This window comes from Cupressus sempervirens, chromosome 3, assembly GCF_028749045.1.
Source record: "Cupressus sempervirens isolate cs-2001-9-10 chromosome 3, ASM2874904v1, whole genome shotgun sequence".
Classification (NCBI taxonomy): domain Eukaryota; kingdom Viridiplantae; phylum Streptophyta; class Pinopsida; order Cupressales; family Cupressaceae; genus Cupressus; species Cupressus sempervirens.
In genome coordinates, this window is record NC_143120.1 from 512,719,589 (window position 1) to 512,737,672 (window position 18,084).

At 33.4% G+C, this 18,084-nt stretch overlaps 1 protein-coding gene across 2 annotated transcripts in view; it reads left to right on the plus strand.

The window, feature by feature from the left end:
• LOC149567424 (fatty acid amide hydrolase-like) overlaps positions 1 to 18,084 on the plus strand; it is a 255,275-nt gene that overhangs the window by 154,469 nt on the left and 82,722 nt on the right. For both annotated transcript variants that reach the window (XM_089820607.1, XM_089820609.1), the window contains exons 13-14: positions 17,430 to 17,501; positions 17,711 to 17,791. In XM_089820607.1, coding sequence (XP_089676733.1) covers positions 17,430 to 17,501; positions 17,711 to 17,791 — 153 coding nt within the window. The remainder of the gene's footprint in view (positions 1 to 17,429; positions 17,502 to 17,710; positions 17,792 to 18,084) is intronic.

The following is an 18,084-nucleotide window of genomic DNA, read 5'->3' on the forward strand; positions in this document are numbered from 1 at the left end:
GCTGGAGTTGTTTTCATTTCTCTTGATGTTGAATTCTTCCCTTTTCCTTACAAGTTGCAGTTTTCTAACACCAATAACACGGCTGAATATGACACCTTGATATTGATATTGAACATGGTGCAGGCTAGAGGAATCTAGAACTTGCATGTTAAGGAAGATGCCGAAGTGGTAATGTGTCAAGTTAAGGGTCAATATCAAGCCAGAAATGACCGACTTAGACACTATCGTGATTTAGCTTGGGATTTTATCAAGCTATTCGATGCCTTCAATATTTCAATGATCCCTAGAGAATTGAATGATAGAGCTGATGCACTTGCTGTTTCAACCACCCTTCTACTTCCACATCAGGATTTTGAAGACAACATATATGAAATATAGTTGGTTAATGGACCAAGTATTCCAAATAATTTTGAACATTGGCAAGTGTTCAATGATGATACTCAGATGAACTTTCTTGAAACAAAGGAGGGTTTTGATGAAATGTACTTTGAAGGAGGTAAATATGACCCAAATGAAGTTCTCTTTGAAATAGATCAAAAAATTGGTCATGAAGTCATTCAACTTAAAGGGAATAAGAATCCAAAAGGATTGGTATCTTTGGAAAAGTTGTTTGATAAACATGATAGGTATATTAAAGAACAGTAAAAGACAAGGACTAGGTCTATGGAACAGTACGAGAAACACAATATTGGAACGGATGAAGACCCAAAGGTGGTTAACATTGGTAATGGGTGCACAAAGGAGGAGGAGGAAAAGTTTATAACTCTACTTCGTGAATACAAAGATGTCCTAGCTTATTTTTATGAAGATCTTTAAGTATTTCCGTTTGAAAGAAGTACAACATGACACCATCTTTATTTTTTTCAAGTCATTCCCAAGAACAAAATGATTATATTCTCTAAATTTAAGAATGAAAAGCTGTAAATTCTCAACCAAGAAATTCCTAAGTAGGATCAAGTGTTGTGTTGGCAATACTCATGAATATTTCTACTATTTATCGATTAGTTTCTCACCCAACCATTGAATTAAAATATTGCCCCGTATCAAAAATATAATGTCCTTTGTTCAAACCATAATAGGAAGAATAAACAAGTTCTCACTAGATTTGTTACTTTCTAGCTAGATGGTAGCACATTAATGGTCATCTTAGTCTTTGGTTTCTTAGGTAGTTTCTATTTCCATCTTTAGTGTACAATTATTTCTTTTAGAAACACCATCTTAGAAAATCTATATAAGTAGTTTTGTAACAAACATGTTTTCATAACAAAATAAAGAACTGATATCTGGTTTCATATAGAAATGAAAGAGTTTTCTTCAACCAACTTTCGAAACAAAACATTCTTAAATCCTTTTCATGAGATAATAACTGATTTAATTACTAATGATTAATTGTGATAACCATTCAGCTGAAATAACTGGAATAATGATTAACTGAAGTAATTGAAATAACAATTAAATGAAGTAACTGAAATAACAATTAACTAAAGTAATTGAAATAATGATTAACTGAGGTAACTGAAATAATGATTAATTGAAGTAATTGAAATAACAAGTAACTGAGGCAACTAAAATAACGATTAACTGAAGTAATGATTTTCTATCTTCCCTTGCATATAGTAAAGTAAATACATGATCAGTTACACGGGGAATATAAATGCATATTAGGAATGGAAAGAAGAAACATAAAAGAAGTAATTGGTGGGCCTTTAAGTAGTTGTGCAAGCCTTGACTTTCGGTAAGAGGAGAAGCATTGACTTAGGCTTAACCTCCCAACCTCAGACCATATCCGTCCTCACACAATCTTTTGAAAAGAAAGGCCTTATCAGCCCAAGATTGGGTTTGGGGTACCACTAGTCCAGCCACCTGAGCATTTCCGGTGTTTAGAATGCCCGCACAGTTATGGATGGACATGTCTGAATAAATGACATTATCAACATCAAGAGATCTTATAAAGACAAACATGCCCTTTAATGACCTTGGCCAAGGTTTTTAGATGGGTTCTATTACCCGATCACCACCGCTCGACTTGACAACAGGAGAAAAATAAGTGTGAACATGCATGAGCTATTAAATGATTTCCCTTTTTAAAATAATATATTATTGTTGTATCATTTCTGATTTTGTTTTCCATGTTATTGCAAATTCTTTTATCACCTTTTCACCTCTTCCTTGGCCATTTGGCTGGGTGAGTCCCAGGTGTTTAAATCTGAGAGTAAACCAACTCAATCTACTGATCCTCAGCTAGAGAATGAATAATTATATATTCAGCATATCTTAGCTTTTATGGCTTGAGGAAACAATATTAAAACTTGCAAAAGTACAATTCGGTTCTGACTTAACAGCAATAAAAGAAAGTTGTTTGGACTCAACAAGACAATTTGTCTTTACTCAATATGGAAAGATTATAGTGCAGACTTCTTATGGACGTACTTCCTTCTGCTATAATTTATAATGCAAAACAAAAGAATGAAGAGGTATCACTCAGAAAAGAAGTGACCACTTAACTTGGTCAAACATAATACAAAAACGTGAGCCTGGCTGATGTTTAATAGCCAGCTTCCTCACAAGAGCAAATCCGTATACAATAGCAAAATGTGTCTGATTTCCGCCTTCAACAAGGGTGTAGAACAAGGAGTAAAACTATGGAAAGAAATTCAGGAGTAAAATCGTGTGGAGGCAAAATACATATCCAACTTCTCTTAGCTTCCAAATATATGTAAAGGCATTTGATTTCTTGAGGCTTCCAAGAAGCCGTAGCTCTAAAAGAAATGTTTTGCCTTCTTGGACGCTGATATAATATTCCAAGTGTGTATTTCGGTTTCAAGTAAAGAATTGAGTAAATAAGGAAAGTAATTTGAATGATATGAATCAAGGATAAATTATAATATATTTATCTACTTGCATGTAGATATATTTATAAGGTTGGCATCATATTATATGTTTTTATCCAAGATTGTATCTTTTATTATGTATATCTAAATACATGCTTTATTTGGATGATTATTTTATCTTCTTGTACATGTATTTAAATGTGTGTATGAGATAGAATCTTGTATAAAACTACATTATGGTGTCACCTTTATTTCTATAACTATGTGCACGTACATAAATATGTGTTATAACGAATTGATAGAAATGTCAACTATAAATCGTTAAAGGTATGTACTTTAATTGAGTAAAAATCGTTAATATTTTTAATATTTATCTAATAGCTCGTGTTTTCAAATGATTGTACCTTACTATACAAGTCGTTAGGTCCTTACCACGATAGTTAGAGGTCATTCCTGTCGACCAGATAAATGGACCAAGATAGTACCCCATTCCGTTGATCTGTTTAGCAATGCTTCTCCCCTTCATCTTCTCCTACAATCGTCTGTGCAACATTTTCCACGATAATAAGTTCCATGATAAATCCATAATAACATTTAATTATTAACCATAATTCCGAAGCCAAGCAACTGCTAACTACTATCATAATCATATGGCAAATAATGGATAACGACCATCATCATTAAATAGTTAAAACAAATAATGAATACAACAGATATATTTAACTACCCTTTTCACATGATTATGAAATAAAATTCATTCAATTCAATGGCTATAATAAATTAAATTAGGTAAAATTTTGGGATGTAACAAGTTTTCATATCCTTTGTTTGATACAACTAAAACAACATTTATTTACCATAACATGGTATTAGAGTAGGTCGATAAGATTTCATAAAATTTGCCTATTTTTTAAAGGAAAATTTCGAGCCTCTCTTGAAAATTGTTTTTCAATTTTTTGTAATAAAATTTTTTAGAGGTATTTTATGAAAATTTTGTGGTTCGTCTTCAAACTCAAGCTCTAGCCCTAGAGAAAAGATGAGGGTATTTTTGGAAAATTTCATGATAATCTTCCCAAGTAGCATTATCCTCTGCATATTGATCCCATTGGACCTTGCATTGAGTCACATCTCGATTTTATAAGCATAGCTTATGCACCTCAAGTATTCTGAGTGGTTCTATTTCCACCACCATCTCGCTCTTGTAATAGGTTCCAATCAATGATATGATTACGATGAGTGATGTACTTCTTAAGATTTGACACATGAAAGACATCATGCATCCTAGCAACCTTAGTCAATCTATCCACTACTATTAGAATGGTGTTGTGTCTATTCCGTGTCATAGGTAACCCTTGTACAAAATCCATGGAAATTATCTGCCATTTCCATTTTGGTATCTCGTTTGGGTGCAAAAGGCTAGCTGGATAATAGTGTTCTGCCTTAACTCTTTGGCATTCTAGGCATCCTGCCGCAAAATCAGTTATTTCCCTTTTCATTCCTCTCCAAAAATAGAGGTTTTATATCTAACAACATTTTAGTCACTCTAGGGTGTCCTGAATATGGAGCTGAATGGAATTCCTCGAGAATCATTCTTCGAAGTTCAGTTTTGTTGGGTATATAAATCTTGTCATGATATCTTAACAATCCATCCTCTTTTATCGTAAATTCTGAATACCTGGGATCTTGTGGGTCTCTGATGAGTGCTTGGTTGATCTCTGTATAAAATTCATCATACTCTAGATGTTGTAGTATCTGATCTTTTAATCTGAAATTTATAACAGCTATCCGTGAAATGTTCCACCTTGTTTTCCTTGCCCTTGATGTAATTAATATCAAATTCATAATTTGCAAAAAATTCCAGCCATCTCCTTTGTCTAGCATTAAGGTTGGGTTGAGTGAAAATGTATTTTAGGCCATGGTGGTTGGATCGAAGATTGAAATGTTTGCCTATCAAGTAGTGTCTCCACATCTGAAGGGCATGTACTATAACTACCAATTCTAGATCACGAGGGGTGTAATTCTACTCGTAATTCTTCAATTTCCTTGACTCATATGCAATTACCTACTCATCCTGCATTAGCACTCCTAAAACTCCTTTCCGTGATGCATCCATTATGACTACGAATTTCTTTTGTGGGTTAGGTATTCTTAGTATGGGTGCAGTAGTTAACTTTTCTTTCAAATACTCAAAGTTGATTGACATTTTTTAGTCAATACAAATTTCTTTCCCTTTTTCTGTAGTGATGTGATTGGGTAAGATATCTTGGAAAAATTCCTAACAAATTTCCTATAAAATCCTGCCAATCCCATGAAACTCTTGACTTTTGTCACATTCTTAGATATAAGCCATTCCTTAGTTGCTTTGATTTTTTTAAGGATCTACAACTATTCCTTGCGTTGATATAATATGTCCTAAATACTGGATTTCTTTTTGATAAAATTCGCATTTAGACAATTTTTCGTATAATTTATGTTCTCTCAGCCTTTGCAAGACCTTTGCTAGATGCTCTTGATGTTCTTTCTCGTTTTTTGAATAGAATAGGATGTCATCTATAAAGACCAGTACAAACTTCTCTAGACAATCTCAGAATATGCTATTCATCAAATTCATAAAAGCTATCAAAGCATTGGTTAAACTGAAGGGTAATACTGTGAACTCATAATGTCCATACCTAGTTCAAAATGTAGTTTTGTGAATGTCTTCATCCTTGATGTGGAGCTGGTGATATCTTGACCTTAAGTCAATCTTTGAAAATACTGTAGCACCTTTCATTTGATCAAAGAGGTCCATTCTAGGAAGTGGGTATCAATTTTTAATGTTGACCTTATTGAGCATTCCATAATCTATGCATAATCTCATAGTTTTGTCCTTCTTGACAAACAATATTGGGGCTCCCCATGGTGAAACACTGGGTTGGATAAGTTTATTATTTAACATATCCTGCAATTGCATTTGCAACTCCATTAATTCTGTGGTGATCATTCAATAAGGTGCTCGAGAGATGGGTTCTGCTCCTGGTATCAAATTTATGGTAAAATCAAAGACTCAGGATGGAGGTAATCTGAGGAGTTCTTCGGGTAACACATCCTGATATTTCATTAGATAGGGATACTTTTCTTCAACAGATTCCTTTAATTTTTCTTTGATTTCCTCATCTTCAAAAATGTAATCATCTCCATAAGTGGTGTTTATAGGATCTCTCATATCTTCAACTCTTATTGCGAAAATCTTGTAGCCTTTTCTTCCACATTTCTTGAGTTGCACGGCGGATATCTGTTTGGATTTAATTTCATGTATAACCCCTTTAATGCTTACAGGTTTGCCTTGGTCGGCCAAACAATTTACAATTTTAGCAAGACAATCAACCTTGGCCTTATGCTCACTGAGCTAATTAATGCCTATTATAATATCGTAAGACCCAAGAGGTGCTACATACAAGTTCAATTCAGTGGAGAAATTTGGAAAATCATCCCGAGCCTCAAACAGACACTGGTCTACCTTAGCCCTTGACTGGTTTGCATACTCGACTATCCATGGTTTTGCTATATCTCTTTGGAAGTCTATTTAATAGTTTATGTGATATAAAGCATTTAGAAGCTCTACTATCAATTAAAATAGAAATAGGGTTCCCGTAGATCTTACCCGGAGTTTCGATCTGGCCTATTTGTTGTTCTGCTTGTCGATTGTCAAGTGCTACATGAATCCTTTGTTGATAAACACATTGCTTAGGTGGAAGGGGTGGCCGAGATGACTGATTGGTATTAGTCTTAGTAGGGCATTTATTAGCATAATGATCTTCTCGACAAGTGAAGCATCTTGAAGGTGGCCCCTTCTTTTCACTGCTCTTATTATTCTTATTTGTATTGAAATTACTTTTAAAATCCTTGATTCCATTCCCTTTTGTTTCTAGCTTGTTAAATTTATAATCCTTAAACTGATTCTTTTGAGATCCAGTATTTGTACTTTCTGTATTTCAGTTTGTTTTTCTTTTATTATCCCGGATGGAATCATCTCTTGATTTTATTTTCCTATCGGACAACCTTTTGTAGAGCTTCTTCCATGGTTTGAGGAGTGAGAACATCAACTGTCCCTCCTATTCTATTATTCAGTCCCATGATGAATTTCCTCACCTTCAGGTTCCTGTTTTGTTGGTGTGGTCGTACATACTTTAGTAGTTGGGTGAATTTCTCCCAATACTTATGTACTGTCATATCTCCTTGCCTGAGATTTTGAAAATCCAGCAACTTTTGATCATAGAAGGTTTGCGGTAACCAACGGTTCCTAAAAATGGTTACAAACTTTTTCCAGGTAATCTTAGTGGTTTTGATGTTTAGCTCAATCTTGGTGTTTACCCACCATGTAGCAACTTTTCCAGTAAAATGGTCTATTCCCTAAACTACTTTTGAGGTTTTTGAAAAGTTCCTAATTTCAAAGTACTATTCCATTTCGATTAACTAGGCCTCTGCATCCTCACTGGATTCAGAACCAGCAAACTTGGGTGGTTTGATCTTCTTAATATCTGCAGATAGGTCACTTACTATTTCAAGTTTCTTTTGTTTTTCATTTTGGGAGGTGAAGTTTGAGGGTTTTCTTGTTGCGTTCAGATACTTCTATTTCTGTTCAAGGAGGGTGCGAGGACTGCATTTCCATTCGGTCATGCCCCATATGGGCTTCCATTTCATTCATTATTTTTTCCATATTATCCTACTTTAGTTGCGTTTCTTGCAAAATCTGAAGTAGTAAATCAATGGAAGATTGTGGGTTATTTTCATTGACCATGTCTTGGCTTGCAATGTTCTCTTTGCTAGCTCATATTTCTAGTTTTCTAGTTTGACTTGAAAATTATCAAGATTCTTATGTCAAATTGTTGTGTTATAACATTTTTTTTAACTCAATTTCTACAAGATAAAGAGATTGTGAGTAGATAAAACACAGGAATAAACCAATTTATTTAATCAATTTTAATACTTCTATGTTGTATTTGCGACAACCTTATTTACAAAAATTTCCTCCTCAGAGGATGTTTACATTATAGATTCAATCATTCTAAATTTTCTTTATTTCCAGCATTCAGTTCAGTTTTAGATTTGTACACATCCTCCACTATGCAAGATCTATGGAAGTGCATCAGAGAATTTGTCTGATGGGCATTCCAAATTTGAATCAATTTGTTTCTATAGACCGCTTTACTAGCAGGAGTCCACCTAACTCTTTCTTTCCTCATTCGCTGCAAAGCCTGCTTTAGGGTTTAATTGTCTCGAGGCATGGAACAAGTGTAGTCATAGTTCGGTATGTTCCTAACTAGGTAGAAAAAGATGAGATGTCGTGCCTTCTTGCGAGGTGTTTTACTTACTCGCATCTTGTACATTTAATTTAAGATTTTTTCAGGTTTACTAGTCTTTATTTAAGTAGTGTGCCCTAGGTTCAGTGTTGAACTTAGTGCTCTAATGCCATATGTAACAAATAGATTTTCATACGAAAATAAAGAACTAATATCTGGTTTCATATAGAAATGAAAGAGTTTTCTTAAACCAACTTTTGAAACAAAACATTCTTAAATCCTTTTCATGAGATAATAACTGATTTAACTACTAACGATTAATCGAGATAACCATTCAGCTGAAATAACTGGAATAACGATTAAATGAAGTAATTGAAATAACAATTAACTGGAGTAACTGAAATAACAATTAATTGAAGTAACTGAGAAAACGATTAACTGAAGTAACTGAAATAACGATTAACTGAGGTAACTGAAATAACGATTAACTGAAGTAACTAAAATAACGATGTCCTATCTCCCCTTGCATATAGTAAAGTAAATACATGATCAGTTACAAGAGGAATATAAATGCATATCAGGAATGGAAAGAAGAAACATACAAGAAGTAATTGGTGAGTTTTTAACTAGTGGTGCAGGCCTCGACTTTTGGTAAGAGGAAAAGAATTGACTTAGGCTTAACCTCGCAACCTCGGACCATATCCATCTCCACCCAATTTTTTGAAAAGAAAGGCCCTCCCTACTCCGGAATTGGGCATGGGGTACCACTAGTCCAGCCACTTGAGCATTTCTGATGTTTAGAATGTCCGCACAATTATGGATGGACATGTTTGAGTAACTGGCACTATTGACATCAAGTGATCTTATGGAAGCAAACATGTCCTTTAAAGACCTTGGCAAAGGTTTTTGGATGGTTTCTATTACTCGATCACCACCGCTCGATTTGACAACAGGAGAACAATAAGTATGAACATGCATGAGCTATTAAATGATTTCCTTTTTAAAATAATATATTATTGTTGTATCATTTCTGATTTTGTTTTTCATGTTATTGCAGATTCCTTTATCACCTCTTCACCTCTTCCTTGGCCATTCGGCTGGGTGAGTCCCAGGTATTTAAATCTCAGGGTAAACCAACTCAATCTGTTGATCCTTAGCTGGTGAATGATTAATTACATATTCAGTATATCTCAACTTTTTATGGCTTGAGGAAACAATCTTAAAACTTGCAAAAGTACAATTCGGTTCTGACTTACAGCAATAAAAGGAAGATGTTTGGACTCAACATGACAATTTTTCTTTACTCAATATGGAAAGATTATAGTGCAGACTTCTCATGGACATACTTCCTTCTGCTATAATTTATAATGCAGAACAAAAGAATGAAGATGTATCACTCAGAAAAGAAGTGACCACTTAACTTGATCAAACGTAATACTAAAACGTGAGCTTGATTGATGTTTAATAGTCGGCTTCCTCACAAGAGCAATCTGTATGCAATAACAGAATGTGTCTGATTTCTGACTTCACAAGGGTGTAGAACAAGGAGTAAAATTGTGGAAAGAAATTCAAGAGTAAAATCATGTGGAGGAAAAATACATATCTGACTTCTCTCGGCTTCCAAATATATGTAAAGGCATTCGATTTCTCAAGGCTTCCAAGAAGCGGTAATTCTTAAAGAAATGTTTTGCCTTCTTGGATGCCGATATAATATGCACAAGTGTGTATTTCGGTTTCAAGTAACAAATTGAGTAAAAAAAGAAAAGAATTTGAATGATATGAATCAAGGATAAATTATAATATATTTATCTACTTGCATGTAGATGTATTTATAAGGTTGGCATCATATTATATGTTGTTATCTAAGGTTCTCTCTTTTATTATGTATATCTAAATGCATGCTTTATTTGGAAGATTATTTTATCTTCTTGTACATGTATTTAAATGTAACTATTAGATAGAATCTTGTATAAAACTATATTATGGTGTCACTTTTATTTCTATATTTATGTGCACATACATAAATGTGTTATAACGAAATGATGGAAATGTCAACCATACACTGTTAAAGGTATGTACTTTAATTGAGTTAAAATAATTAATGTTTTTAATGTTTATCTAATAGCTCACACGTGTCGAAATGATTGTACCTTACTATAAAAGTCGCTAGGTCCTTACCAAGATAGTTAGAGGTCATACCCGTCGACTAGACAAGTGGACCAAGATAGTACCCCATTCCATTGATCCTGTTTAGCAATGTTTCACCCCTTCATCTTCTGCTACAATCATCCGTGCAACATTTTCCACTATAATAACAAGTTCCATGATAAATGCATAATAACATTTAGTTATTAACCATAATTCCGAAACCAAGCAACTGCTAACTATTATCATCATCATATGGCAAATAATGTATAATGATTTGTTGGTTCCCAAAACCGCAGATTGGAATCTTACGAGTCTTGCCAACTCGATGCTGGGATATCCAACCGGTTATGGCCAACTTGACGGGATTGATCGATGTGATCCAAATCCCCTGCGCTTTTGGCTTTGCAAGGCCAAGGCGGGTGCACCTAATCCTAGACAACAACCTTAAATCCAAGATGCTTAAAGCAAATTGGTTAGAACATGAATACAACGAAAGTTTTCTAAATGGCAAGAATTATGGAAAACCTCAAACTTGCAATTTATGAATTAAGAATAATAAATGAATGTATGAGTGTTGTCAAAACAAGAATAAGTATAGATTAATGCAACAAATGAATATATTAATTCCTTAGAAGGAAAGATATGATATAATTGCCAGCATATGGATTATGAATCAAGAGTAATATAAAGACTAGTGCTTACTTAAATGGGCAAACAAAGTCAATATTATAAGTTGAAACAACTTTATAAAGTTCAATGTACTTAAACTATAAACAATTTTAACAATTCAGACATGACGGATCAATTATATGAATGCAATCTTAAACTAGTCTTGGATACACTTTGACTCCTGCGATATGGAGACAAACTAGACATAAATACGGAAACAATTAAATATTTCACAATATATATGTTTATCAAATTTAAAATGCAATAGTGACCTAGTCCACTTGTCCAAACATTAAAATATTTATAGAATTTAAAAAATAATTATAAAGGAAACAGCCTAATAATATTTAACATCCTAATTGAAATAAATAAAATAGACATGCTTACAAATTGTGCTGGAAATAAAAATTGCACATAGAGACACTCCTTACAGATGATCCATCTATTGCAAATTTATCCAGTACGCATAAAATTCACCCAATAATTCAAATCCATGAGCTTTGTTCAATCTCTCAATCCTTTACCAATGAAAGAATATAATATATCAAAGTGTGCATCTGATATGTAAAGATTTAATATGAATATGAATTCTCTTTTTGTCGATTATGGCTCATATATTTATAGAGGATGAAAAAATATATGCTATCCATCGCACCTCTTCTTAACAAATAACTGATTGGCTAATCCATCTGCAAATCATAAATTTGACATGAAGGAAATTAATTATCAAATATAGCTATTTTATTTCACCTAAAGGCTTATACCTAAGTGATTTATTTATAAAATATCTTCAATGGCACAGGAAACGCATATGAGGATAGTGAGTTGTTTGATTTTTGGAGAAATAAGAGATCTTCAAACCCGTATAACCTAAATACTTTTAGATCATCTAAATACGCTTCACTCATCAACCCCTGCTGTAGGTAGATGGTCCACTTCATGCTTATATTTACTGAGCATAATACAGTCATTGTTCGTGCACAAAGATCCCATGACCATGACATGAGAAGATCACTTTAGGAGCTGGAATGAAAGAAATTTTTCTTTCAGAAGCGATTGCTGTTGGAGACAAATAATTCATATAGAATCGATGCACCACGTATTTCCAGGATTCAACAGGCTTCTAAATCCCTCATGAATATATTTGAAACATCTCTTATTTGCTAATTTTTGAATCATGTGCTTTTCTCCAGTTGCTTCTTCTTCCGCTTGCGAGCCTGCAACAAACATAAAAGAGCAGTAAGCATTGTTGAAAACAAATGAATTAATTCCTTGCGATATTGGGACAATTCCAGGTTTTGCAATAATAATTGATTGTTTCTGAATAATTCAGAAATTCTGACTGCCTGTAACATGACAGGTGATACCGAAGGTCCGATGTCTGTATCTTCTAGTGACACCTGCACACTTAAAAAAACTCTTCCACAATCGGTACTGTGAGTGGGATCTGTAATATTATCTCCATCGTGGCACCAATGATGATCAATTGACTCCATTCAGATTTATTGTGAATGTATCTTTCTTGACTGATATCTTTTACATTCTGCATATAATTACTGTCTGCGCATCACTAATTTATTCCTATTTCAGACCTTGAACTTGGAACTAACATCCGTGTTGCATCTAAAAGGTCCTGAACTTTTGTTTAGGTGTATGATCCCCATGGTGCATGACAGAAACAACACAATGTATTCTTCAGATTACCCAAAGTGTCAACAATGGCAGAGCTGCTACGACTGAGTTGATTTGATGACACTAGAGGATTTGAAAACATAATTTTCTGGATCTTCATTGGAATTTTTCTCAAAAGAAGTTCCATTTAATTCTTCTAAGATTGTAGGCATGTTTCCTCCAGACTGTTATGCAGCATGATTGCTCTTAATTTCAGATTCCAGCCTGAAAAGGCATAGGTTTACTGGCTTACACAGACAAGCCCAAAAATCATGTGAAATAAAACACCTTGTTGGGTTTCTCTTTTACTGCATCTCACAAGCATACATATCTATGGCTTAAGCTTTCTTGGGGGCTGCTGCCTTACTGTTATTTTTTAACCTATCAGCCCATTCTGTATACATCACATGTCCAAACTGTTTGATTGTTACTGGAGTCTATGACACAATAATTGCTTATTTATTTGTATTCCATATTTTGGTTGGGTAATACTTGTTCTATAATCACAATTTCTTCATTACTGATTGAACACTTACTAAATTTGAATGTCTTTGCATTGTAAGATTGGTATCAGTTCCTTCTATAAACAATTTTCTGCACATACTAATGTTTACCATTTATATTAATGCGTGCTTCTTTAAGTGAGGTCAACATTTGCCTTGCTTTCCAGCTGTTACATAGTTGCTTTAAATGTATTTCATTATATGCAACATAATTGCACACAACCATATCCCATTGCAATTCTTCATCTTTTGATTTGACATAAATGCTTATATTTCCATAATGAATCTCTAACATTGTTTCTTAAATGGAGACTAAAAATTTTGCAAAATATTTAGGCTCCATCACGACCATCATCATTAAATAGTTAAACAAATAATGAATACAACAGATATATTTAAGTACCCTTTTCACATGATTATGAAAGAAAATCCATTGAATTCAAAGGCTACAATAAATTAAATTAGGTCAACATTTGGGATATAACAAGTTTTCATATCCTTTCTTTGATACAACTAAAACAACATTTATTTACCATAACATGGTATTAGAGCAGGTCGATAAGATTTCATAAAATTTGGCAATTTTTTAAAGAAAAATTTCGAGCCTATCCTAAAAATAGTTTTTCGATTTTTTGTAATAAAAATTGTAAGAGGTATTTTATGAGAATTTTGTGGTTCATCTTCAAAGATTCTTGTTGTAAATCACAAGCCTTGTTGAAGGTTTTGATTGCGCGATTTCTTGGTTTGGGCAAAAGTCTCTGATTTTCGAAGGTTGCATGCATGTATTTGCATGTGAATTGCGTGTTTTTGCATGTTGCTTGCATGTGCTCTTTTACCACACGAATTCTCATGTTTTGTCGCATTAAAGTTTCTCTGATGGGTTTTCATAATTTTTCCCTAAAAAAATCCCTAATTCTACAATTTGAAAAGTTGCGTGGAATTCCTTTGTGGGTTTATAATTTTTTTCTCAAAATTTTTTTTTTGGATTTTATTGCTTTTCCTCAAAAAAAAAAGTTTTGTATTTTATTATCTTTATCTCGGATGCTATTTGGTTTTGATTGATTTTTCACCTCAAAAATCATGTAAGCTTTGATCAAATTTTCATCTCAAAAATTGAGTTGGGTTTTTGTCAAATCTTCTCCTAAAAAATCGTGGCTTTTTGTAGTCTATTTTGAGGCATATGCTCATTTGCAAAGTTTGGAGGTTTTATCGATTTTTCCTCAAAATCATGTTGGCTGTTCACAATGTTTTTCTTTGTCTCCAGGGCAGAGAAGCTTCCTTATCCAACAAAAGGTTGGATGTTTTTGTGATGATTTTTGGTCATATGTTTTGGTGATTATTAGTGGTAGATGCATCTTAGTGGCAGGTTGTTGTCTCTTTTTCCAAATCTTTCTAAAGAAGGGGGCATCCTCCTCTTTTCTTTTTCAAATGGATTTTGGCTTCTTGGTCATTAACATTTTGTAGGCCCAGGGAGGATCTCAGCAGTTGCAAAATGTTTTGTAGAATTTGTGACCAAAAGACAATAGTTACACAATGACCATTAAGGGAGGATGGTAGAATATTATAATGTTTCTTTTATGGTCATCTTAGTTAGTCTTTACTTTTTTAGGTAGTTTCTATTTCCGTCTTTAGTTCATGATTGTTTCTTTTTGAAAGATCGTCTTTGTAAATCTATATAAGGAATTTTCATCTCCTATGTTCAATACGACTATAACAACATTGGTGTACCATAACATTTTCTGATTTTTCATGAGTTTCTAGTGGAACCCACAAAGTTTAATATTTGGGCCATGTCTGTTTTTAGGGACTCCCCAATTCAAGGAAAACATGATGTGTGATGGTAATACTTTTACTTTGTTCATCACTGTTGTCTTCGATAGTTGCGTTCTTAGTGGTGGATTTTATTGATTGTTGGCTGATTGGGACTTCAATTGGTTAAAAACATAAAAATGATAAATTTATGAAGAATGGCATGCTTTATGAACATTGATTGGCCTAAATTTGAACATTCGTTTACGACAGGGAATATGCTAGGGGTGTTGCCCCTAGATCCCACTAGGTACTTTTATCTTGTCTATTTTTAGAAACATATTTTCCTTTTGGCCATGTCAGATGGAAAAGAAGATTTTTTCCTTTACTTGTCTTCAACTAACAAAATATATATGTTTCTCCTATTACTGCGAATTTTTCAGCAGTTTATAACAGTGTTATAGGACTTTGCGAGTTTTGGTAGGAGTTTGCAACTTTGGTGTCGAGTCAGGGCTCCAGATTGGTTGGCCTTTAAATTCTGACTTAGCCAAGTCCTAGCAGAGTCTTACAAGACTCACAAAGTCCATGGACTCTTCTGACTTGGAGAGTCCTATGGCCAAGAATCTAAGCCATAGAGTAAAAAATAATCATTTAAAACTTTTTTAATGATTTTTTTGGCTTTTATGATCGCATTGCAATATCGAGTTCCAAAAATTTGTTATGGTGATTCCCAATAACGCAATCAATATGTAGTAGTAAAAAATGTCTTGCATGCAGTAGGTATAAAACACAACAATTTGTCTACAAAGCATATTACAAATAGGATATCACTAGAATTTTTGCCAACAAAGTAGTGTTACATCACAAGCTGTAATCACAAAGTCTTAGAACCAAGTATTAAAAGTTTAAAACAACACTATCAAATTTGGGAGCATTGCAACAAATAAAATGCTTTCCTTTTGAAGAATTGGAGATTCTCTAGAACAATAAAAGAATAGTTTTAAGGTTTGTAAAAGATTGAAAAAAAAAAATGTTTATTAAACCGACCATTTGACAAATTTAAAAGATGATGACATTGGAGCAGTTATATAGTTGATATCATTCCGAAAATTCATAATGATCTCTCTAATCTACTAAGAGAAAAAAATAAATTAAGTGAAGCAGTTATGACATAACTTTCATGGTAGAAGAATATAATATGATTTTTTTTTGTGAACACTTGATAATAATGTCACTTCAAGGGAGCAACCTTGTAGTCCACTTCAAGGGAGATACCACCAACAGTCTTCAACATTCAACATGAACACAATGCTCAACATGATGATAATAAATAATCTATACCTTCTATAATTTTAGTCTAACTTATTTCTTTTAGAAATTCACATTGATACTTACGTGATAAATGTAAACTGGTGCATGTGTGCAAAGCATCTATTTGTCTCAATTATTGTACCTTTGATGTTAATTGACTAAATGATGCATGAATTTTTTTTAAATCATTAAAATATTCGAATTTCTTGGGTTTTCAATTTGCCAAGTCATTGTTGAGTCTGAGTCTTATAACATTGCTTTATAGTCTATTGATTAATTCCCAAGGACCTAAGATTCATTTAGACTTTTGATTTACCGAGTTTGTCCTGATTTTGAGTAATGCTAGTATGGTCAAATAAACCTGTATGTTCTCTAAACTCATTCTTTGTGCTTTACATGCGTTATTTTTCATTTAAAGTCGTTTATAATTTGTATTTTTTTTTGGCAAATGTTATCCAAGTGTCAAGTCTGAGTCAATAGTTTTCTTGGATAGCTAAAACTCTTAATGCCCAGTTGAGAAACAATTCTCATCAACTCTAGTGTGAGGTGGGGTTTTGGAAAAGGCCAAAAGAGGCTTCTGAGGAGAGAGTTTGCACTTTTTGCAATTCTGGAACTGTGGAAACCAAACAACACCTTATTTTAGAATGTGATATACATAAGGACAGCAGGGACAAATTTGCAGGTATTTTATCTCATTACTCTTGGCATAATATATTCAGTGAGGAGTTCATTGAAAAGCTGGGAGTGCTCATTGTCAACTTACACAAGAAAAGAACCGAATTACTGAAGTTGGCTTAATTTGCTGGGCTGTCCCATAGGCTATGTTTAGCCTCATGGATGTTAAACAAATATCTATCTATCTACCCTACTATGAATGGTAAAGTGTCTGTCAAGGGACTAAAACTAACGAGTGAACAATAAAATTGTATATGGCTTATAAGATTGAATAGTGAATATAAGATAAAATATGGAACAAAAATATGGCTTATAAGGTTGAATAGTGAGTACAAGATAAAATATGAAACAAAAATATAGAAAACATGCTGAAATTGCATATCCCTTCGAAGCTTTGTATTTGAATTCAAATAATACACTTGATTACAAGTATTCACTTTAGATGGATATAATAATTTCCATTGTTTTGATACAATAGAAGAGAGTTTGCCACTTATAAAATGGGATAACTGAAACCTATATTGCCATCTAGTTTGTTTGGAATCTAAATATTGTTATTCTTTTTCGTGTACTGTACTGTGGTTGATTAGCCTCAAGTAAACCTACCCCTGTTGCAAACAAACAATTCCGTTGGGGATCTCAAGCTGGCAAAATACACAGAGGTAACATGAATTTTTATGTCTGAATGTCACTTTTCAATTTCCTTGACATTTGTATTAACAGATGTAAATTTCTCAGAAGGCATTATTTTCCCTTCTCTGGAAAGTAGAAAGATCAGAAGTATTACTGATTATCTGCCATAACCACACACAGTTTGTTCCATTTCTAGTTCATTATATCTTGATTTCTATTTCATTTGTGTCACATACAGTGGTTTGATGATTGTGATGACATCATAAGAAGTACCTGTCAGCATGCTTTAGATCTATTGGCAGGGAATTATGGATGCAAGGTACACAAATGTCATCCCTGCTTCTTGTATGCTCAATATTGCAAATTCTCTGCTTCTCCTTTGATTCTTTTATCCAAAGACTTTCAGTTCAAAACCTTGTTATGCATCCTAAACAATTATTTTGTACTTCAATAATAATTGTGGCTGGTTACAAGAGTAAGCGAGTTTGCAATTTGTTCTAGTTTTGATGCTTTCAAACAAAAAATTGGAAGGTCAAAAGAAGACTTTAAACAGATTTCAACAGATAAATTATTATTTTCTTACTGTAACAAGAATTTTCTCTCCTTGTGCAA